Below are 25,117 nucleotides of genomic sequence, written 5' to 3' on the forward strand. Positions count from 1 at the left end.
TTCCATCTAAGTCAGTCATAGTTTCTGAGGGTCCCAGGTCCTGTGGATGGCCCACCTCAGTGCAGTCTTTACTTCACTATTTCTTAAGTTGTGGATGATGGTGTTCAACATGGGAGTCACCACCCTGTAGGACAGTGACAGCAGCTTCTTGCTCACAGGAGAGGTGCTGGACTGGGGTCTGAAGTATGTGAGGATGGCAGTGCTGTAGAAGAGGGAGACAACCAGGAAGTGGGAGGAACAGGTGGAGAAACCTTTGCACTTCCCCTTGGCTGAGGGCATCCTGAAGATAGTGGAGAGGATGCAGACATAGGACCCCAGGATCAACAAGAAAGGGAAGAAGATGAATAGGACAGAGGCTGTCAGAGCCTCCAGTTCAAACAGAGAGGTATATTAGCACAGCCCAGTGCAATGACAGGGAGGTTGTCACAGAAAAAATGGTTCACCTTGTTGGGGCCACAAAAAGGGAAGCTAAAAATCCATGTGGTTTGCACAGTAGCCACTGGAAATCCTGAGAACTAGGAGGCAGTTGCCAGCTGGGCACAGGCCCTGTGACCCATGATGACTGGGTAGTGCAAAGGGTCACAGATGGCCACATAGCGGTCATACCTCATTGTGGCCAGGAGGCAGCACTCAGCAGCTCCAAAGAAGAAGAAGAAGTACATCTGGGTAGCACAGCCAAGGAAGGAGATGGTTGTGTCTTGGATGATCAGGGTCCCCAGCACCTTGGACAGAAAAACCAAGTTGAAACCTATCTCCAGGAAAGACAAGTTCCTGAGGAAGAAATACATAGGACTTTGGAGGGCAGAGTCCTCTGTAGTGACCAGGATTATGAGGACATTCTCCATTAGGGTAACCAGGTAAATGATCAGAAAAAGGAGAAACAACAGAGCTTGTAGCTCAGAGGACAGGGCTGAGAAGCCCATAAGAACAAACTCATTGACAATTGTCCAGTTTCCCCATATTATTCTTCTGCCCAGGATTTCACTGGGCATCCACGCTCCAGGAAGGTGGAAGTCCCCATATGTTATTTAGGCCTCTATTACACCCTTAGAAAGGGAAACTCCTGTGGTCTCATTCTTCAACCTCTTGTTATAGCTGTTGAAGGTCAAACAGCTGTACTTTCCAAAATGTAAAAAACAAGTCTGACTAAGGGATTCACAATTTTTTTTGAAGAATACTAACTTTTTTTCAGACTGAACTCAGGCACACCGTATATATCTATAATGTCTCAACTTTTCTTTGCTTGACAGAGGATGTTCAAAGTCACAGCTTCACTTTTGTCCTCCTATTCTCTCTTCAGCAGTCAGTGGTGCTAAAAAGAAGCCAGGCCAACCATTTCTGAAGGGAGGGGTCTTAATGCACAGAAAAGTGGTGAGGTGAGCCAGGGCACGTTTTCTGCAAAACAAAAGGGTGGGAAGGAGAAAGTCAAGGAAAGTGAACCAACAACTACCAGTGATCCCTGAGGAGGAGACCTGAATGTGTCCTAATCTGGAGCAGCTCATACTTGGGAAGAGTTCAGCATATTAGAGACATCTTCATTTCTAAACTCAAACAATTGCAGTTTAAGCAAGAAGATGCATAATATAGAAGTTGTGGTTTACCTTGATCACTGGGCTAAATATTCTCCATGTGGCTATATGTGATCAGACAAAGGGAACACAGACCCAAGATACTGTCAGACAATAGAGAGAATCCAGGTGTGTTCTGTATACACCCTTTCATTAGCTTCCACTGGTTGGCTTATGTCTTGTCTCTCAAGAAATATGAAACAAATTTTACGTATAAATAAAGACCAACTCAAATATGCAAGCTTGACTAATACTATTAAATCCTGTGAAAAAGAATCAGAAGGTTTCACCACTGTATCAACAACCAAGCTTCGAAATTGGAACTGTGAAAATTTTTCTGATGACTATAAACTTAAATGGAGGAATAAATCTAAATCATGTAATATGGCGACTGGCTTATAATACATGCTCAATGAATGCTAAACATTACAATTATTATGATATAAAGCTAAATCTACCTTCCAATATCTACTTCTTATCTAACCCATTGCCCAAACTCACTGTAGCCCTTTCTTTTCAATCTCTAAGGGGAAAAAATAATTTATTCAATAAATATTGATTATCTTTTGTGTGCCGGACACTGCTCTAGATACTGAAGATAATATGTTAGTAAATAAAACAAACAAAAATCTCTGCCTTTGTACAACTCACCTTCTAATACAGAAGACAGATTTATAACAAATTATGTAAATAGAATATATAGTATGCTAGACAGTGACAAGAATAGCAGAGAAGAATAAAGCAGTAGAGAAGATAGGATTTAGGGTGTGGGGAGTGTCAAAGAAGGTTGCACTGAGATGGTTTTTAAGTAAAATCCTGAACAGGTGCAAGACATGAAGTCAAGGTGGTGAAGGAAAGAGGAAGGTAAAGAGTAAAAATAGTGAGATTTATTTTAAAATTTTTGCTGATTCCTATTCATTTTAGAAATCTCAAGCTGGCCATCACTTCTTTTATGAAAACTTTTTGGATACCTTATTTATTTTTATAGTAAGAATGAACATTTATTGAGCACCAACTAAGTATCAGACAGTACTCTGAGCGTTTTGCAAGTGTTATGGTTGTCTCACAACTACCAGAAGATGTAGGGACTATTATTAGCTTCACTTTACAGCCAAGGAATCTGAGGCACAGAGAAGTGGAGTAATTTCCCCAAAGTTAGGCGGCCAGCAAATGGCATCAGGATATGCATCCTGGTCAGTCTGACTCCAAGCCATGTATTTGCCTTTCAGGTGGCACTTTCACCCACTCTCTAAGAATGGGAATGAATCTGAGCTCACAGGTAAGACTAAGGTGGAGCGTTTGGCATAGGATGGAAGCAAAGTTGAAAAAAGTAAGACAATTTCTAGAAGGACAGAGCATTTCTAGGATTAGCACCACTGGAGACCTGAAATACCACTTTTACGGTCCTTATCTTAGAATAATCATGAATACATGTCTTCATCTCATATTCTAGGTGGTATACTCCTTGAGAGCAGAGATTGTGTTAATCAACTTTTTATCCCAATGCCTTGCAAGGTAGCTGCCCAGTAAATTGTTATTGAATGAAGAAGATATGGAAAATAATCAGGGAAATATCTATATAGGTAGAGCGTAGGCACAGTGAGCCACATTCATAAGGAATTCAGACACAGAAGACTACATACATCAACAATACAGCCTTAGATTGAAAGAGTGATGAGTCATAAATTACGCTCATCATCTTCTTCCTCCCTAACCTCCCTGCATTTATCTACCTCATTTCAGGAAATGATACCACCTGGCTGTGTAACCCAGGAACTGGGATAAAAACCCTTTACTTCATCCCCCAAATTTGATTATTTTTCTTCCTAAACACTGATTCAGTGTCACCTTCTCCATCCCTATCACCACGGCTTTCGGTTCTGGTTCTTATTTTCTTTGGCCTGGAGTACTGTAGGAACCCAACTCCAACTCATTCTCTTCAAACCATCCTTCACTTGTATGTGATCTGACAGCAACTCGGATAGGGTTATTTACCTGCTCACTGTCTTTCAATCACTCCCTACTGTTCCTGGAATAAGTATAACCCTTGGCAAGGTCTTTTTCTATGATTTCTGCTTATTTTTCCAGTTTGAAATCCCCTACAGAGCTGATGCTCTGATCACACCAAAATACTTTCTGTTCTGTGCACACATCGTGTTCTCTCACCCTTCCTTGCCTTTGTGCATGTGGCTCTCTATCCTCGGAAACATCTTCCTGCAATTATGTATAACTTTTCTGCTCATCTCTCATCAGAAAAATCATTTTCTTTGTGAAGTTTCCTTGTCCTCGCTTGGCCAAATCAAGGGATTATTCTTTTACTCTCTTTTAACACTTTGTGTAAACTGCTATTAGAGCATTTTTATAATTGTGTATGTGTGCATCTATTTATGTTACATAATTATTAACATCATGAGTACAAATGTATTCATTCATCATTGTATCTTTTGCACACAGCAGAGTGCTTAACTCTAGGTGTTTAGTAATTAATGTAGCCTAAGGTTTAACTTTTTTCAAAGCAGTTTGATGATACTATTGGATCTGTAGTTGAGCCAACAGTCATATAAGATGAGTGTGTGTGTGTGTGTGTGTGTTTATAGGTTTTATCTTCCAAGGTATATTTATTTTGTTTAATTTTTTTGCTATGTGCTGAAAAGACATTTTTAAAGCTTTACTCCATTATAATAGCTTTGCATCACTCAGTGTGCCATAAATGTCCAATTCCCTCAAATATTTAATCAAAATATTTCTTAGGACAGAGCCAAATCTTAGGGGCACATCACTTAAGCTATATTCCCAAATGGTTTGACACCAATTTTTAAACTCTACTCTTTGGGCAAATAGCAAAGCTATCTCCTTTTTTTCTATCAGTGACTTTAAATCATTTCAGACATGTGTTGGGTATAAATAAACACAGTTATATGTACTGTTATCTGGAACATATCTCTTTAAAATAGTAACAAAGGTCTCGTGAAAGAGTTCATCAAATGCCTTAGTGAAACGCAGATAAACCATATTAATACTCATACTCATTCTTTAACCCAAAATCTAATGTCAACTTCCTAACAAAACCTTTTCTGACCATTCCTATCCCCAACTGGATATAATTAATTACTCTCTACCTTGTGTTCCTCCAGGATTTTAAAATACTCTTATAGCAAAGATCAATAAAACTAAAAGCTGGTTCTTTGAGAAGGTAAACAAAATTGATAAACCATTAGCCAGACTCATCAAGAAAAAAAGGGAGAAGAGCCAAATCTAAATAGAATTAGAAAAGAAAAAGGAGAAGTACCAACTGACACTGCAGAAATACAAAGGATCATGAGAGATTACTACAAGCAGCTATGTACCAATAAAATGGACAACCTGGAAGAAATGGACAAATTCTTAGAAATGCACAATATTCTGAGACTGAACCAGGAAGAAATAGAAAATATGAACACCAATCACAAGCACTGAAATTGAAACTGATTAAAAATCTTCCAGCAAACAAAGGCCGAGGACCAGATGGCTTCACAGGTGAATTCTATCAAACATTTAGAGAAGAGCTAACACTTATCTTTCTCAAACTCTTCCAAAATATAGCAGAGGGAGGAACACTCTTAAAACTCATACTATAAGGCCACCATCACTCTGATACCAAAGATGTCACAAAGAAAGAAAACTACAGGCCAATATCACTGATGAACATAGATGCAAAAATCCTCAACAAAATACTAGCAAACAGAATCCAACAGCACATTAAAAGGATCATACACTATGATCAAGTGGGGTTTATCCCAGGAATGCAAGGATTCTTCAATTTATGCAAATCAATCAACATGATACACCATATTAACAAATTGAAGGAGAAAAACCATATGATCATCTCAATAGATGCAGAGAAAGCTTCCGACAAAATTCAACACGCATTTATGATAAAAACCCTGCAGAAAGTAGGCATAGAGGGAACTTTCCTCAACATAATAAAGGCCATATATGACAAACTCACAGGCAACATTGTCCTCAATGGTGAAAAACTGAAACCATTTCCACTAAGATCAGGAACAAGACAAGGTTGCCCACTCTCACCACTATTATTCAACATAGTTTTGGAAGTTTTAGCCACAGCAATCAGAGGAGAAAAGGAATCCAATTCAAACAAGAAGAAGTAAAGCTGTCACTGTTTGCAGATGACATGATACTATACATAGAGAATCCTAAAGATGCTACCAGAAAACTACTAGAGCTAATCATTGAATTTGGTAAAGTAGCAGGATACAAAATTAATGCACAGAAATCTCTTGCATTCGTATACAATAATGATGAAAAATCTGCAAGTGAAATTAAGAAAACACTCCCATTTACCATTGCAGCAAAAAGAATAAAACATCCAGGAATAAACCTACCTAAGGAGACAAAAGACCTGTATGCAGAAAATTATAAGACACTGATGAAAGAAATTAAAGATGATACAAATAGATGGAGAGATGTACCATGTCCTTGGATTGGAAGAATCAACATTGTGAAAATGACTCTACTACCCAAAGCGATCTACAGATTCAATGCAATCCCTATCAAACTACCACTGACATTTTTCACAGAACTAGAACCAAAAATTTCACAATTTGTATGGAAACACAAAAGACCCCGAATAGCCAAAGCAATCTTGAGAACGAAAAATGGAGCTGGAGGAATCAGGCTCCCTGACTTCAGACTATACTACAAAGCTACAGTAATCAAGACAGTATGGTACTGGCACAAAAACAGAAAGATAGATCAATGGAACAGGATAGAAAGCCCAGAGATAAACCCACGCACATATGGTCACCTTATCTTTGATAAAGGAGGCAGGAATGTACAGTGGAGAAAGGACAGTCTCTTCAATAAGTGGTGCTGGGAAAACTGGATAGGGACATGTAAAAGTATGAGATTAGATCACTCCCTAACACCATACACAAAAATAAGCTCAAAATGGATTAAAGACCTAAATGGAAGGCCAGACACTATCAAACTCTTAGAAGAAAACATAGGCAGAACACTCTATGACATAAATCACAGCAAGATCCTTTTTGACCCACCTCCTAGAGAAATGGAAATAAAGACAAAAATAAACACATGGGACCTAATGAAACTTAAAAGCTTTTGCACAGCAAAGGAAACCATAAACAAGACCAAAAGACAACCCTCAGAATGGGAGAAAATATTTGCAAATGAAGCAACTGACAAAGGATTAATCTCTAAAATTTATAAGCAGCTCATGCAGCTCAATAACAAAAAAACAAACAACCCAATCCAAAAATAGGCAGAAGACCTAAATAGACATTTCTCCACAGAAGATATACAGACTGCCAACAAACACATGAAAGGATGCTCAACATCTTTAATCATTAGAGAAATGCAAATCAAAACTACAATGAGATATCATCTCACACCAGTCAGAATGGCCATCATCAAAAAATCTACAAACAACAAATGCTGGAGAGGCTGTGGAGAAAAGGGAACCCTCTTGCACTGCTGGTGGGAATGTAAATTGATACAGCCACTATGGAGAACAGTATGGAGGTTCCTTAAAAAACTAAAAATAGAACTACCATATGACCCAGCAATCCCACTACTGGGCATATACCCTGAGAAAACCATAATTCAAAAAGAGTCATGTACCAAAATGTTCACAGCAGCCCTATTTACAATAGCCCGGAGATGGAAACAACCTAAGTGTCCATCATCGGATAAATGGATAAAGAAGATGTGGCACATATATACAATGGAATATTACTCAGCCATAAAAAGAAACAAAATTGAGCTATTTGTAATGAGGTGGATGGACCTAGAGTCTGTCATACAAAGTGAAGTAAGTCAGAAAGAGAAAGACAAATACTGTATGCTGACACATATATATGGAATTTAAGGAAAAAATGTCATGAAGAACATAGGGGTAAGACAGGAATAAAGACACAGACCTACTAGAGAATGGACTTGAGGATATGGGTAGGGGGAAGAGTAAGCTGTGACAAAGCGAAAGAGAGGCATGGACATATATACTCTACCAAACATAAGGTAGATAGCTAGTGGGAAGCAGCCGCATAGCACAGGGAGATCAGCTCGGTGCTTTGTGACCGCCTGGAGGGGTGGGATAGGGAGGGTGGGAGGGAGACGCAAAAGGGAGGCGATATGGGAACATATGTATATGTATAACTGATTAAATTTGTTATAAAGCAGAAATTAACACACCATTGTTAAGAAATTATACTCCAATAAAGATGTAAAAAAAAGATTAGAAATAAAATATAATTTTTTTCTTAAAAAAAAAAAGAAATATGAGTATAGGCCTTGACACCTTTTCAATCCTAAACCGTCATCAGCTTTTACCTGATCTTCTGCCATTCCTATACTAGTCTCTCTTTACATTCTTGCCACTTAACAATAAATTATCTACCCAGTAGACATAGTTATCTTTTTTTTTTAAATTGCCCCTTGCTTAATATGCTTCAATGGTGGTCCACTGCATTTAGATTAATATCTAAAATCTATCACATGGTCAAAAAGAAGTTCTGAATGGTCTGACCTCTTCTTACCTGTACAGTCAATTTTTACCTCTCTTGTCCTTATTCACATCGTTTTTCCTGGTTTCAGTGTCAGGGTAATACTGACCTTACATGAGTTGGGAAGTATTCCCTCCTCATATATTTTGTAAACGGTTGTGAAGGATTGGTATTGATTCTTTTTTAAATGTTTGGTAGAATTCACCAGTGAAGCCATCTAGTCCTGGACTTTTGTTTTTGGAGATTTTTGATTACTGATTCAATCTCCTAGCTGGTAATTGGTCTGTTCAGAGTTTCTATATCTTCATGAATCTGTCTTGGTAGACTGTATGTTTCTGGAAATTTATCCATTTCTTCTTCCACCCACTTGTCCAATTTGTTGGCATATGAGTGCTTGTAGTAATCCATTATGGGCCTTTGTATTTCTGTAGTATCAGTTGTAACATCTCCCCTTTCATTTCTGATTTTGAATCCTCTTTTTTTTTCTTGGGGAGTCTAGTTAAAGATTTGCCAATTTAGTGTTTCTTTTCAAGAAACAAGCTCTTAGTTTCTTTGATCTTTTGTATTATCTTTTTGTCTCTATTTCACTTATTTCCACTCTGATCTTTGTTATTTTCCTCCTTCTACTAACTTTGTGCTTCATTTGTTCTTCTTTTTCTAGTTCCTTGAGGTTCAAAGTTAGGTTGTTTATTTGAGACCTTTCTTGTCTCTTATTATAGCCATTTATTGCTATGAACTTCCCATTTGGAACTTCTTTTGCTGCATTCTATAAGTTTTTTTATGTGTATTTCCATTTCCATTTGTCTCAAGGTATTTCTTAAATTTTTTTCTTTATATTTCTTTTTTGATCCATTGGTTGTTCAGTAGCATGGTGTTTAATCTCCATATATTTGTGAATTTTCCAGTTTTCTTCTTGTAATTGTTTTCTAGTTTCATACTACTGTGGTCAGAAAAGATGCTTGATATAATTTCAGTATTCTTATATTTATTAAGAAGTATCCTTGAGCATGTTCCATGTGCACTTGAGAAGAATGTGTATTTTGTTGTTTTTCGATGGAATGTTCTCTATGTGTGTGTTAAGTCTATCCAGTCTATGATGTTATTTAAAGCCAATGTTCCCTTATTCATTTTCTATCTGAGTGATCCATTGATGAAGTTGGGATATTAAGGTCCCCTACTATTATTGTATAGCTGTTTATTTCTCTCTTAAGGTCTTTTAATTTTTGCTTTATATATTTTGGTATTCCTAGCTGGGTGCATAAATATTTACAAATATTGTTGGATTGAGCCCTTTATCATTATGTGATGACCTTCTTTGTCTCTTATTACATTAATCTCGGGGGAGATTCCTATAATCCAAATGTTATTCTGCTTGATGTGCCCTTTAAGTTCCTTAAGCTATCTCCATTCTTTTTCATTCTCTTTTCTTTTTGCTGCTCTGACTGAATTCCACTAACCTATCTTAGAGTCCACTGATCCTTTCTTACATTTCATCTAGTCTGTTTTTGAGACCCTTTAGTATAATTTTCACTTCAGTTAACAAATTCTTCAGTTCTGTGAATTCTGTTTGCTACTTTTAAAATTCTCTCTTTGTTTAAATTCTCACTTTGTTCAGCCATTGTTCTCCTGAGCCCAGTGAGCATCTTTATGACTATTATTTTAAATTTTATCAGGTAAATAACTTATCTCCATTTCATAAGGTCTTTTTTTCTGAGGTTTTTATCTTGCTCTTCATTTGGAACATATCCCTCTTTTTCTTCATTTCCCTTGACTCTGTGTGGGGTTTTATACATTAGATAAAACAGCCACCTTGCTCAGTCTGAAGGAGTGGCATCATTTAGGAGATAAAACTTATTGTTCAATGCTGCTCTAGCTCTTGGCTGTCTCTCAAACCCTTGTGATTGTCCAAGCAACCTACTTTATTGTTAGTGGGCTCCCAGTAGTTGAGGGTATGCCAAGAGCCATCAGTGTCCCAAAGGGGAGAATCCCTATTAGCACCTAGATTCAGGTTAATTGGAAGTCAGGCCTGTAGGCAGCAACTTTTAAAGTATTCAAATATACATCTTTCAGGAGAAGACTGGGAGATGAACATTTCTATCTGCTCCCTCTGCGTTGAGTTTTGGAGTGATAACCAGTTCAGAACTGTTTTTTGTTTATTACCATCCCATTGAACCCATGAACACGAGTCTCACTGGCCACCAGAGTCAGGCTATCAAGGGATGTATCCTCTGGGTGGCAGTCACAAATGTTAGTGTACCAGATGTGTGTACAAATTTTCTCAGAGACACTGATGGCCTGCGGGAGGAGCAGAGGGAGAAGGCAAAGATGACACCTGCTAGATTCCCCAATCTCTGGAGAGGACTATAGTCAGCCCTTCAATATGTGTTTAATTAGAAGCCTATAACCTAAGCCACAGCTATGAAAATAAGCTTATTGTCCTCTTTCCCAGAAAGACAGGGGTGCATTTCAGTCTGCTGCCTCTGTACTGTGCCCCAGGGGGCAGTAGCCAGTTAAGAAATGTTTCTCCATTTTTTATAGTCCTAGGGACCCATGAACATAAGAACTACTGGCCAGCAGAGCCAGGCAATCCAGGGGCTTTCCCTGGGTGACAGCCATAGCACCTGGGGCAACAGACATGGGCAGAGACTCCTTTCTGGGAGATACTGGTGACCTGGAGTGTGGTGGATGGAGAGTGTGAAGATAGTGTCTGCCCTCCAAGGTCTCTGAAGAGGATCACCGTTGGCCCTTAGAAGTGTTTTTAATTAGAAGCCTGCCCTTCAGTTCAAAGCCTTAAGATAAGCTAATAGGCTTCTTCCACAGAAAGACTGGGTGCCTTAGTCTGTTGACTCTCTGCTGTGCCCTGAGGTGTAGCTGGTTAAGAACTGCTTCTTTGTTTGTTACAGTCCAACGGGACCCATGAACCTAAGCCCCACGGGCCACCAGGTAATCAAGGGGTATCCCCCACGCATCAGTCACAAAAACCAGGGCACTAGACATGTGCACTCCTTTCTGTGAGATACTGGTGATCTGGAGTACAGCAGAGGGAGAGCTCAAAGATAGATCCTACTGTCTGAGGTCTCTGAAGAGGATCACAGTGGACCTTTAGATGTGTGTTTAATAGGAAGCCTGCCCCTCAGGCTGCGCCTATGAAGATAAGCTAACAGGCTTCTTTTACAGAAAGACTGGGCATGTTAGTCTATGCCTTTCTGCTGTGCCTTGGGAGGTAGCCAGTTAAGAACTCCTTCTCTGTTTACTGCAGAACTATGGGACCTTAGAGCATAAGCCTTGCTGGCCACCAGAACCAGGTGACCAAGAGGTGTCCTCTGGGTGACAACCCTCAAAAATCAGGGTACCAGAAAAGTACATAAGCTCCTTCTCAAGAGATACCTGTGAGCTGGAGTGAGGCAGAGGGAGAGTGCAAAGATGGCACCCGCTGGCCTCCGTCTTTGGAGAGAGATGTGTGTTAAATTACATGCTTGCCCCTCAGGCTGATGTTTCAAGACAAGCAAATAGGCCTACTTCACAGAAAGCCTGAGCACTTTTCAGCTGCCTCAGTGCCTCTGAGCTCTTTTCAGGGCCCTTTTTCTGGGCCTTGGCGCTGTGGGGTGGGTGAGGCTGCATGGGCCTTTTAAGAACTGTTTCTCAGATTGCTATAGCCTTGTGGGTCTCATGGACACAAGCCCTGTTGGCTTTTGAAGCTACATGTTTTGGGGGCTTGTCTCTCAGGTGCAGGTCTTAAAATGGGATGGCTGGTGTGGAGTTAAAACCCTTCACTCCTCAGGGAGAAACTTGGGGTTGTGAGGTCCCTCCCAACTGTGGTCACAGTGTTCAGGGTGGGGTTTATGGCAAGATTTTGTCTCAGCTGCTCCTAGCTTTCCTTCTTCCTTCCTTTCTTTCTTCCTCCCTCCCTTCCTTCCTTTTCTTTCTTTCTTTCTTCCTTGCTTTCTTGCTCTAATCTACAGTAACAATCTCTATCTCTTAACAGGAATATTTAGTCTACTTCTGTTAAATATTTATTCTCAATATTGGAAATATTTTAATCTACAAGTATTTTTGTCATGATAGGCGTCATAAATACTATTCATTTATCAATAACCCACAAAGTAAATTTTGTAGACATAAAGATCACTATATAATGATTCCCTAACTACATTCAAGTAATTGCTTATTATTGTGAAAATTTTTCAGTATAAAAATCAACTTCTGTTAAAATAGATTAAACTTACAAATTTTGATATAGTTGGGTGTGTGTCTGCCAATTTTTTTCTTCTCTTTTGTTATTTCACCTATGGCTATAAATTATTTGTTTCTTTGTTTATGTGTTTGCTCTAGGGTTTACCATATGCATCCTTAACATGTAGCAATCTACCCTGAAGAAACCTAACTGTTCATGTATAATGTAACATTTTATAAAAGTGAACTTCCATTTACCTCTCTTTCTTTTGTCATACATACATTTTGTCATACATTTTACTCATACATTTTCTATGAATTACACAACACATTGTTATTATTTTCGCTATGAAAGTTGATTGCCCATTTTTACTGATTCCACCAAGCACAACTAAAAAACCCTGGATATTATATATAAAACAAACATAAGACTCTGAAAGGTAGAAAAAAGAAGGCGAGGGGCTTCCCTGGTGGCGCAGTGGTTGAGAGTCTGCCTGCCGATGCAGGGGACACGGGTTCGTGCCCCGGTCCGGGAAGATCCCACATGCTGCAGAGTGGCTGGGCCTGTGAGCCATGGCCTCTGAGCCTGTGCTCCGCAATGGGAGAGGCCACAGCAGTGACAGGCCCGCGTACCGCCAAAAAAAAAAAAAAAAAAAAAAAAAGGCGAGTAGGTAGGAACATTGTGGACCAAGGAATGAAAAGGTAGTGGGTCCCCTGGGTTTGTTTTTGGCTTCATATATCCTAGGCCTGTTATTGGAGAAGTCAGAAATCTGAAAATCTAACATGTATGAACAAAAAAGCCCAAACCAAAATGTGCTCTCTTTAGCCAAATGACCCAGAAAGGGGGCAACCTAGCCAAGACAGAAATGTTTTAGATGATAACCACTCTACTTCATCCAAACACAATAGGAAAAACTGTGGTTAAATCCAGGGAAGCCTAGACTTCCACCCTCACCAGGCTGGGTGGGAGCCAGGAATTTCATCCCCACTGCCACCAGGTGTCAGTGGAGAGCCTAGACTTCCACACCCATTGAGCAGTAATAAGGCGCCTGTCTCTTTAATGCTTACGTTGTGTCAGAAGATGCCTAGTGGAGAATCAGAACTCAGAATCAACAAAAAAGTCTAGAACTAACAGTGGGTTCAGAAAGATCACAGGATACAAAATAAACATATATAAAAATCAAGTGTAATTCTATGCAGTTGCAATGAACACACAGACACTGAAATTAATAACACAATATTTAGTTGGTGTACATCTAAAAATATATTTACAAGACTTGCGTGCTGAAAAATACACAATGCGGACGAAGGAAATGAATGAAGATCTAAATAAAAGGAGAAACATACTGTGTTCATGGACTGGAATGTTGAAGTAGTAATGATGTCAATTCTCCCCAAATTGATATACAAGTTTAATGCAGTTTATCTCAAAATCAGAGCAAGATTTTTTTTGCCACATGAAAACTTCTACATAAATGTTTATAGCAGCTTTATTCATAATAGCATAAACTGGAGACAACCCAGATGTTCTTCAACTGGCACATGTTTAAACAAACTAAGTACATCCAGCATGTAGCATTACTCAGCAATAAAAAAAAAAAAAAAAAAAAGAACTACTGATACACACAACAAACTGAATGAATCTTCAGAGAATCATGCTAAGAAAAAAAACCCATTTCAAGTGATTATATAATGTATGAATCCATTTATAGAACATTTCTGAAATGACAAATTATAGAAATGGAGAACAGATAGTAGTTAACAGGGCCTAAGGAAAGGATATAGGCAGGAGAGAAATGGGGTCTGCCTGTAAAAGGGCAAAATGAGGACTCTTGTGATGAAGATATTCTATATCTGGCCTATTACCATGTGAATACCATGTTTGTGATAATGTACTATAGTTTCATAACATGTTACTATGTGGGAAACTGGGCAAAGGGTACATGGAATCTTTCTGTAGTATTTCTTTTAACTATTGAATAGTTTTTAGTTTAGTACTCTTATTTTTCTTAAGTATAATCATATATGAAAATAATATTTTGCATCTACCTTTTAAATATTTATTATTCACTTTTTTCAGGTTGTATCTTATTGACAAAAAGTACCAAAGCAACATGAAATAATGGGGATAAAGAATATTTTTGCCATCTTCTGTTTTAATAACAACATATCTAGTATTTTTTCCCTTGGCATATGCATTTGGTTATAAATAGGTATGGATTCCATAAGCCCTTATCTGTGATTCAAAAATCCAAGCAGCTTTGGAAACAGCATTTTTTCCTAAGTTTGGGGTCTTAACACATTGGATGAAAAATTTGTTGTGAACTGATTATTTATAGTCTTTATTTATTCTACATTGTATAGTCATACATTTTGCTATAGAGATATTGATGCGTTTGATTATAGAATTCTGCTTCAGAACTCTCTGGAGGTGATAGGAAACGTATGGTGTACGCAGCATATTACCTTTCTAAAACCTGAAAAATTCAAGTGCCCCGCTTTTTTTTGGATAAAGAAATTTAAACCTGTATTTTTTTTTATCTTAAGGACATATCCCCTTTATTCTCATGAGTGTTTATCAAATGGATTTTATATATATATATATATATATATATATATATATATATATATCAGTGTATATATTGAATGATTATAGCTTTTTAAATTTAGCCTATTGGTGTGGTCGGTTGGCTGATAATAATGACCAAAGGCAAACTGCCATCAATCTCTAAATCTAAATGAGGTTTGCAAACATTCCTCATTTAAACAATACTACCACACCAACCAAATCAATGCTAATTCAAACAGCTGCTGGGTTTGATCGTTTTTCAACTAACAGCATAGTATGGCAATAATATTTATGCACATACATATTTTCCTTTGTTCAAAATAGGGTTTATGGGACTTCCCTTGTGGTCCAGCGGTTAAGACTCAGCGCTCCCAATGCAGGGGGCCCAGGTTCAATCCCTGGTCAGGGAACTAGATCTCGCATGCTGCAACTAAAGATCCTACATGTGGCAACGAAGATCCCACGTGCCACAACTAAGAGCCACAAAACTAAGGCAAACAAATAAATAAATAAAAACAACAACAAACAAACAAAATAGGGTTCACTACAATGTCTATGGCGCAGGATTTCACTCAAAATCAGGTTTTTATTTTAAGAGCATTTGTAGGTATTTTATGTTCTGCCCCTCTTCACTGCTACATCATTTTCTTATGGTAACTTCCTCTTGACTATCTCAATATTTTTTTCTGTTCCTGGAGAACTGAGTTTTGTTCTTATCATGGGGTCAGTGAGGCTTATGGACAGCACACTAATCCAGACAATGAAAACTGCCCAATCACACTCATTGTGTTCCGATTATTCAAACTTTAGGAACAGCTTCCTCCCAGTTACTGATGAGAATCTCTTAAACTCAGAATCTCAAAGAACCTTCTCTTAATCTCCAGTGTTCCCACTGATAATTCCACTCCAGTTTCAACAGACTCAGATTCAACAAATATTTCTTGAACACTAGTTAACATTTTTTGAGGAAAACTGTGTTCCAGGTGCTGTTCTAAGAAACTTCCATCCATATATTTATTTAATCTTCACAATTCTGTGAGATGGATATTAGAATTATTCCCATTTCACAGAGAAGAAAACAGAGGCACAGAGATGTTAAATAATTTTTTCAAGTCTCATAGTTGAACACAAGCAGCGTGATGGTGGAGCCCACATTAATTTTTTTTCCTTTTAAAAACTTAAAAAAAATTTATGCGATCTTTGGATATGTACTATTCTATTGTATATAAATACCACATCTTCTTTATCCATTATCTCTTGATGAACACTTAGGTTGTTTCAATATCTTGGCAATTTTAAATAATGCTGCTAGTGCATAATAGTGCATAATAGTGCATGTATCTTTTCAAATTAGTATTTTTGGTTTTGTTTCGGATATATATCCAGGAATGGAAATACTGGGTCATATGGTAGTTCTATTTTCAGTTTTTTGAGAAACCTCCATACTGCTTTCCTCAGTGGCTACACCAATTTACATTCCCACCAACAGTGTACAAGTGTTCCCATTTCTCCACATCTTTGCCAACATGTGTATTTGCATTCTTTTTGGTGATAGCCATTCTGAAAGGTATGAGATGATATCTCACTGTGGTTTGGGTTTTCATTTCCCTGATGATTAACGATGTTGAGCATCTTTTCATGTGCCTGTTGGCCATCTACAATTTCTTCTTTGGAAAAGTGTCTATTCAGTTCTTCTGCCCACCCCCCCCCCTTTTTTTTTTTTTTTTTTGCGGTACGCGGGCCTCTCACTGTTGCGGCCTCTCCCGTTGTGGAGCACAGGCTCTGGACGCGCAGGCCCAGCGGCCATGGCCCACGGGCCCGGCCGCTCCGTGGCATGCGGGATCCTCTCGGACCGGGACAAGAACCCGTGGCCCCTGCATCCGCAGGCGGACTCCCAACCACTGCGTCACCAGGGAGGCCCTGCCCATTTTTTAATCGGGTTGTTTAAACATCCTGGAATAGATAGTTCAGAACAAAAACTTTTAGAAGATGTGCAGAAATGGGAGATGACTGGGGACAGTTGTCTCCCAACACAGGAAGCCAAGCCTGTGCTACACACACATGCACACACACTTGTGAAGCTATTATAATTTCAACATTCGTGTAAATGTTGTCTCTATTAATTTTCAGAGTAGTGTTTTTTCATTTTCAATTATATATTTGAGGGTTATTATAGAGCTTTTTCTTTTTAATTGTTTACTTTTGTCAATTAAATATGTACACAATTTTTTAAATGTTTTTTTTATTGGGGTATAGTTGTTTTACAATGGTGTGTTAGTTTCTACTGTAGAGTAGAGTTCCCTGTGCTATACAGCAGGTTCTCATTTGTTATCTATTCTATACATACTAGTGTAATATTAGTGTGTATATGTCAATCCCAATCTCCCAATTTATCCCACCCCCGACTTTCCCCCACTTGGTGTCCACACGTTTGTTCTCTACATCTGTGTCTCTATTTCTGCCTTGCAAACCAGTTCATCTGTACCATTTTTCTAGATTCCATGTATGAGTTAATATATGGTATTTTTCTCTTTCTGACAACTTCATTCTGTATGACAGTCTCGGTCCATCTGTGTGTCTACAAATGACCCAATTTCGTTCCTTTTTATGGTTGAGTAATATTCCATTGTATATATGTACCACATCGTCTTTATCCACTCATCTGTCGATGGACATTTAAGTTGCTTCCATGACCTGGCTATTGTAAATAGTGTTGCAATGAACATTGGGGTGCATGTGTCTTTTTGAATTATGGTTTTCTCAGGGTATATGCCCAGTAGCGGGATTGCTGGGTCATATGGTAATTCTATTTTTAGATTTTTAAGGAACCTCCATACTGTTCTCCATAGTGGCTGTATCAATTTACATTCGGCGGAGCCCACATTATTAACCTCTACTTACACTGCTTACTAGGGACTGAGACTGTGCCAAACCTTTTCACAAATTTTGTTTTATTTAATCCTCAAAACATCTGTAGTATATGCTATTATCATTTTATGGAAAATAAACTGATATATAACGAAATCCTTGATTAAACAGAATATCAATTACAAACGTGGAACTAAACCCCAGAAACTTTCAATTCAGTGCTTCTTCTATTACATCATGTAATTAAAGGGATGTTACCCACATGGGTTCAGGAGATAAAGGGAGAAACTGGGTAGCACTGTTGAGACCCTATCATGTTTCAAGCACTGTATACATATCATTTCATTTATTCCTCTCAACAACTTTGTGAGGTATATTATTCCCATTTTACAGGTTAGGAATCTAAGTCTCAAAAACTTAAGTAAATTGCTTAAGATTACATAATTGAGCCAGAATATAACCCCAGATTGGCCTGGCCTAAAGTCAAAGGCTTTCTTTTGAGCATGAATGTGGCAGGATGGAAAGAAGGAAGAAGAAGGCAAGGGAAGAAGCTACGAGGTAGTAGGGGTATTGTGACACCCTCTGCTTCATGTAACTTTTCTGATAAACTTCTATTTCCTACTTCCCAAACACACCTTTTCCTGTCTTCTTCCCCAGTCTTTTTTTTTTTTTTCTTGTATCTCTACTGGTCTCTTGGGCTCTGGATTTAGAGTCATTCTAAAACATCAGAAGCAGGAGGGCAAAATGGGGACTACAGGAGGGAGGTACAAGATAAAAGAAACTTTCCTGGTGTGGCATTGTTCTCTGATCATGGGAGGAAGAGAAGGTGGAGTCTCTGCAGCATCTTTCTTTGTCTTGATGCTTCAACTTTCTTTCATATACACTCTCTAAGTCTTTTCCTCACCAACTGGTCATCTTGGGAGGATCCGGAGTCAAAGACATCTGAATAAAGTAAGTGGATTCTGTTATCTGCTTCATTCCTCTTCAACGGTCAAGTCTCCCATGTTTTCTTTCTGTCCAATACACCCATCTTCCTAGTCCCCTCTACACCTAATAAAACCCAAACCTTTATCAGCATTTCTCATGTCTGGTCCATTCTGATACTTAGACCAATATGACTTTCTTTATCTTTTCCACTCATAGCTTGTTTTTGTATTCATTCATGCTCTGCTTAGCCTCCCTACAGCTTTTATGATCTCCCATTCCTAATTCTATCCTCTCTGTATTATACTTATCTTCTCTCATTGAATCTCTTGTCAATATAGCACATTTATTTTACCCAAATATCATCCATGTTATCAAAGAAGTTCCAATTTCTTTGCTCTTACTCTAACTTCCTTACATTTTATCTTGTCCCTGTGGGTCTGCTGATTCTTCTATATTCAATGTCTGCTTTCCTTACATATTATTCCAATTCTGTCAGATTTTCTGGTAACTCATTTAAGTTCTCTACTCTTGATCATTTCCACCCAACTCCTTTGTACATTTTGCTCTCTTTATATTTGATTCCTATCATTTGCAATTCATCTAGTCTGCCCATACCATTCCATTCTCAATTTTCCCCTCCATCCATGCATCTATGCAACCATTATAATACCTTTACTATTTAGTTGCTAAAGCAGACCCTAAAATAAGAACTATTGTCAAAAGAAGAGACGGAAACACCAGTAAATAATCTATATCAGTAGAAATATGGGTAGTTTTGGAAGGTGATAACCAAGAAATTGAAATGTGAAAGATAAATAATTCCTAGGTGCAGTTTTGACAGAAGGAAGAGTATGTGCAAATCACAGAGTTAGAGAATATCACAACATGTTTAGAAAAAGGAAAATAGTGGGCAATGACTGGATTACTGTAGGACAGTTAAAAGGAAATACACATTTGACACATTATTGAGGGATTTTGTATGTGTTCCCCAAAATCAAATGCTCTTGGAGTCAAATTTCTACATAAAATTTCACTCTAGAAACAAGTGGAAATTATATTGAAAGCAGTTGAGGTTGGGGGAAAAAGACCAGGCAATTGCCTATTGAAATAAAGTCAAGAAATAACAAGGACGTGACTGGTATAAAGGACTAGGGGGAAGGCAGTAGAAATAGGACAGGAGAAAGGGGACAAATTTAGGAGGTAATTAAAGAGGAAGTTTAGATAAAACTTGGATTAGTTGTGAGTGGGATGTGGGGTGGGGGTGGGGAGGATAGGTATAGAAGATATAGGGAAATTCTGGATCTCCAGTACAGTACATACTGCAGAGAAACAAGTATCATTCATTGTGATACAGGAAGAACAGGCTTACACAATTTTTTCTAGACATATTGTATTTGAGGGACCCACGTGACATCAAGGGAATTATATCCACTCTTTGCTATACCATTAAGGATGTATGTGGCCACTTTGGCATATAGTACCTCTTTTATATCTACCTGAGCAGTAGCAGCAGTGATACAGCTAGTAAATGATATATGGGCTTTCACGGGCTCTCATGGGAACAGTAATGGGAGGAACCCATTACCAAATCAGTGAAAAGGAAAAGAAAGAAAGGACAACTAATGGTTCTATGAGGAGATGCCACATGAGTCAAGATTTGAAGGTTAAGGAGGAGTTAGGTGATAAACATGCTGTATGTCAAGAGCTGCAGGGTGTAAGATACAATTTAGGTTGTGACAAGATATAAGGTTTTGATGACAGCAGTGGCAGGTCATGAAGTATTATGCCTTGTTAAATAGCTTGAACATGGTTGTGTAGACAATGTGGTACTATGGAAGGTTTTAAGTAGGGTAGTGAAATGCTCAGATTTGAGCATTAGGGGAGATACTACAGGCAGTGAGACCAATTAGGAGGCTAATTTTTTTTTCAAGTGTGCAGAACATCAAATGTGAAGGCAGAGGCAGAGAAGATTAACAGATAAGCAGAAAGGTCTGAGGCCAACAGGGCAAATGCACAGTTAATGGCATATGAGGCAGGTATTGAGGATAAAGGATCAAAGCTAAGGTTATGAATGACAACTGTAGTTTAGAGGTTCCCATATGAAGCTAGTATATGGTGTAAGAATAGGTGTGGCAGATTAAACTTTCAGGGATGAGAAGACAAAGATATGTCTCTACCACCAGACTATGAGCTCCTTGAAGACTTAGTACATGTGTTATTTACCTTTTTCTGTACCACAACTCTTAGCCTGTGGTCTGGGCCATATTTAATCCAGCAATACTTTTGAAATAAATAAATGGTGGGTGTGGAAAGTAAGGTTGGGAGTGATGGGAAATGTAAGCCAGGGATATGGCATTTTCTAATTGCATTAAAGTACTCTAGTACTGAGAGGAATGCCAAGGTCTCAAGTACTGAGTAATGCTCAAGGTTTGCTCACAGAGCATAAAGACAAGAGGAACTCAGGTATAAAGTCATCTGCAGTTTTGATGTTTTCAGATTCCATATATAACTGAGACACACAGTATTTGCCTTTCTCTCTCTGGCTTATTTCACTTAACATAATGCCCTCAAGATCCAACCATCTTGTCACAAATGGCAGAATTTCCTTCTTTTTTATGGCTAAATAACAATGCATTGTATATGTATATATTTTCTTTATCCTTTCCTTGATTGATGGACACTTAAGTTGTTTCCATGTCTTGGCTATTCGTAGAAACAGAAAGTAGAATAGTGGTTGTCAGAGGCTGAAGGCTGGGGAAACTGGCAGATGTTGGTCAAAGGGTACCAACTTTGAGTTGTAAGGTAAGTTCTGGTGATCTAATGTAGAGCATGATGACTATAGTTAATAATACTATATTGTATACCTGAAGGTTGCTGTGAGCGTAGAGCTTTAGTGTTCTCACCATAACAACAAAATGGTAACTGTGTGAGGTAAAGGATGTGTTAATTAATGTGGTAAAGACTTCACAATATATACTTCTATCAAATCATCACATTGCACACCTTAACTTATCCAATGTTATATATCAATTATATCTCAATAAAGCTGGGAAAAAATCATTAGCAAGTTGAAGCTTGATGCGTGAGCACATTCTGTCCCTGTTAATCTCAAAGGAACAGGCCTAAGACTAAAAAGGACTCTCCTGAGGGAAAGTAGCCCCAAGTTGTTCATCTGGTTCTCCCCCATTCTTTCTAATCTTTATACTCCCCATCCAATGCTATGATCATACAGGGACACTAGGGTGACAATAACCCTTTCTTCATACCAACTCCCACGTGGATATGTCAGATCCACATGTGATTCAGTAGAGGCTTGAAGTTTTGAAAGGGCAAATTATATTTTTGATACCAAGGTAAACAAAGGGAGTACTCTACTAAATGTCTGCTTTTGTATTGATCTTGTTACAGTCAAAGTAACTAAACAAGGAGGCTGTTGGACTGAGGTGGTTCTCATGCTTTAGTAGCCTACATCTGCACACCAAACCTTATGCCAGAGTCAATTGCAAATGCACTTATATCCAAAACAACAAAATTTAAGAGCTAATCACAAACATCCAACTAGGCTTTCCCAAATAAGGCAACCACTCAAGCTATAGCCAATCAAATAATGTCCTTGCATTGCTTCAGCCTCTGCTCTATGAAAGCTCTGCCCCTGGCTTTTGACAGTGGAGTGCTCCTAACCATTTTCAGTTAGGCACTGCCCGATATGAATTGATGTTGCTCAAATAAACTATTGAAAATTTTAATGTCACTTGGTTTAGCTTTTAGGGATACTAAAGGAAGGTGTTCTACTCTCATTCCAAGATAGTTAGCACAACCTTCAGAACTGAAGGAATTCTCAGTTCTTCAGAAATCCAGAATCCACTTCCTAGTATGATTTCCACATGGGTCCCACATCCTCCTCTTAAGTACAAGGTTATGTAGGACTTTCATTCTATAGGTGCCATGACCTCCTTGGATTCTACTTTTTCCCTCTTCCTTGCAGGAGGAAATTGCATCCCTAGCTGAGCCCCAGAGACCCTCCGTTCTGGGTGTAAATACAGGATGTATCTTACAGTCCCTCCTTCATGTTGCCTGAATATTTTAGAAGCTCTGAGGTTCTGACTACATGCTTCCATCTCTTACTATCTGTGGGAGCTGGAACAAGTCACTTAACCTCTCTATGCGTCAGTTCCCTTAGGTGTTAAGTGGGGTTAATAACAGTACTTACTCATAGGGTTCCTCTGAAGATTAGGTGGATTAATATCTACTAATTTTTCAGAATAGTTCCTGTACTAATAACACATAGTAAACACTTAATTGTGTTATATGTTACTGTTATTCCTCCACTGTGTAACTTATTTCCTCAAAACAGAGTCATAATCCAGCTCATAGACAAACTCTCACTTCAGGGCAGCCCAGACTCTTAATATTTTGGTTTTGATCTGTGTTTTTTAGGGACCAACTGGTGCTTATCAATACATACTTCTCCAAGGGCCAGAATACACTCCTATCCTATCCCAATACAAAGTAGCTTATTTTTTTCCACTTTTATCTTAGCTCATTCCCAGATTATGGAAGAGAACAACGGCCTCAGCTCAGCGATGAGTTATACACACTACACACGTTGCATTCTACTAATACAAACCCAGTGAGAGGAAGTCTGGGTTCTTGCTGCTGCCTCCTGAGGACATTCTATTCTCTTCTGAAGAGCAGCAGGCATGACTGACACCATGGAGAGGAAGAACCAGAGTGGGAGAGTGAGTGAGTCTGTGTTGCCGGGCTTCCCAGCTCCTGTGCCACTGCGGGCACTACTATTTGCCCTTTCTCTGCTGGCCTATGTGTTGGTGCTGACTGAGAACACACTCATCATTATGGCATTCAGGTACCACCCCAGCCTCCACAAACCCATGTACTTCTTTCTGGCTAACATGTCCTTCCTGGAGATTTGGTACGTTACCGTCACTATTCCCAAGATGCTAGCTGGCTTTGTTGGGTCCAAACAGGGCCACGGGCAGCTAATCTCCTTTGAGGGCTGCATGACGCAGCTCTACTTTTTCCTGGGCCTGGGATGCACTGAGTGCGTCCTCCTCGCAGTTATGGCTTATGATTATTATGTGGCCCTCTGCCATCCTCTCCACTACCTTGTCATTGTCAGTGGCTGGCTGTGTGTGCAGCTGGTAGCTGGCTCCTGGGCTGGAGGTTTTGGCATCTCCATGGTCAAAGTTTTTCTCATTTCTCACCTCTCTTACTGTGGCCCCAACATCATCAACCACTTTTTCACCATTGCTCAACTTTTCATGCACTGACATGTCCACAGCAGAGCTTACAGACTTTGTCCTGGCCATTTTTATACTGCTGGGGCCACTCTCTGTCACCAGGGCCTCCTATATGGCTATCACCAGTGCTGTGATGTGCATTCCCTCAGCTGCTGGGCGCCATAAAGCCTTTTCCACCTGTGCCTCTCACCTCACTGTTGTGGTCTTCTTCTATGCAGCCAGTACCTTCATCTCTGCCTGCCCAAAGGCAACCTCAGCTTTTGACACCAACAAGCTGGTGTCTGTACTCTATGCTGTCCTTGTACCCCTGCTCAACCCTATCATTTACTGCTTGCGCAACCAAGAGGTAAAGAGAGCCTTACGCCGTACTCTGCGCCTATACCAGGGCCGTGATTTTAAGCCTGGGAAAGCTAGCAGAGTTGGGTAGAAGGGAGGTGTTAAATCTTAGATAATGCTCTTAAACTTAGGATCTATGTCTTCTATGAAGTCCAGAGGAGCTCTTAGAGCCTAAATTAGGGACTAGAGAGTTTCAAAGGTACCACCAAAGAACTAGTTCAGAAGGAGGAAGAGAGGTGGATTACAAGCTAGAAATTGGATTTCTTCAAGACAAGGTCTTAACATATAAGCTAGAAGTTGATCCCATGTTGTCTGCTCTATTGTAATTTACGTAGAGCAGGTTCATGAATCATGCATCCTGGTGGGGTGGAAAGGGATGACTATGAGCACAAGGCATGACTGAACTTGAATATTTAAAGCAAAAAAAAATGCAGAACTAGCATCTCTCTAAATGGCTGTTCCTGGGTTTGTTACTGGGTTTTAGTTCTGAGGCAGAAGATACAGAAAAGGGAAGTGGAAGGAGGAAGCCATTCAAGGAAACACAGGCTTCATTATGGAAAAGCATCAGGAGACTTCTGGATGAGATCTCTTCTAGCCGGAGGACACCAACTGTAGCCTATGAGGTAGTGGGGCCCCATGTGATCACCTAGTGTGAATTACAAGGCAAGTAGATAGGAAACTGTGAATTTTTGTATTGGCAACATATCACCTCCCGGACTACAGGGGTCTAGAGATTCATTTCCTGATTTACCGAGGTCAGTGCCCACACTGAACTAGTAGAGTGGCTGATTGCAGTTGTTTATTTAATCTTCAGTCTCTCTAATTAGACTATAAGCTCCATGGAACTAGAGATCACATTTGTTTGTTCATCATTTTATTACCAGGGCCCAGAATAGT

At 39.1% G+C, this 25,117-nt stretch overlaps 2 protein-coding genes across 3 annotated transcripts in view; one reads left to right on the forward strand and one right to left on the reverse strand.

Annotated features, from left to right (window-relative positions):
* The window catches only part of LOC308620455 (olfactory receptor 10A4-like), a 124,126-nt gene continuing 99,009 nt past the window's right edge, over window positions 1-25,117 (reverse strand). Inside the window, exons 3-4 of one of the 2 annotated variants that reach the window (XM_081240024.1) lie at window positions 607-722; window positions 1-202 (exon numbers count right to left, since the gene is read on the reverse strand). In XM_081240024.1, coding sequence (XP_081096150.1) covers window positions 16-202; window positions 607-722 — 303 coding nt within the window. In that variant the 3' untranslated portion in view covers window positions 1-15. Of the gene's footprint in view, window positions 203-606; window positions 723-17,048; window positions 18,642-25,117 lie in introns of those variants that run through there. The other variant, XR_014016321.1, reaches the window with a different exon arrangement.
* OR6A2 (olfactory receptor family 6 subfamily A member 2) lies at window positions 23,327-24,311 on the forward strand (the record flags this gene model as incomplete). The annotated part of the gene is given in 2 exon segments (XM_081238869.1): window positions 23,327-23,886; window positions 23,888-24,311. Coding segments are annotated over 2 exon segments (984 nt in total).

The sequence above is a fragment of the Mesoplodon bidens genome, assembly GCF_964165515.1.
Source record: "Mesoplodon bidens genome assembly, chromosome: 7".
Lineage (NCBI taxonomy): Eukaryota > Metazoa > Chordata > Mammalia > Artiodactyla > Ziphiidae > Mesoplodon > Mesoplodon bidens.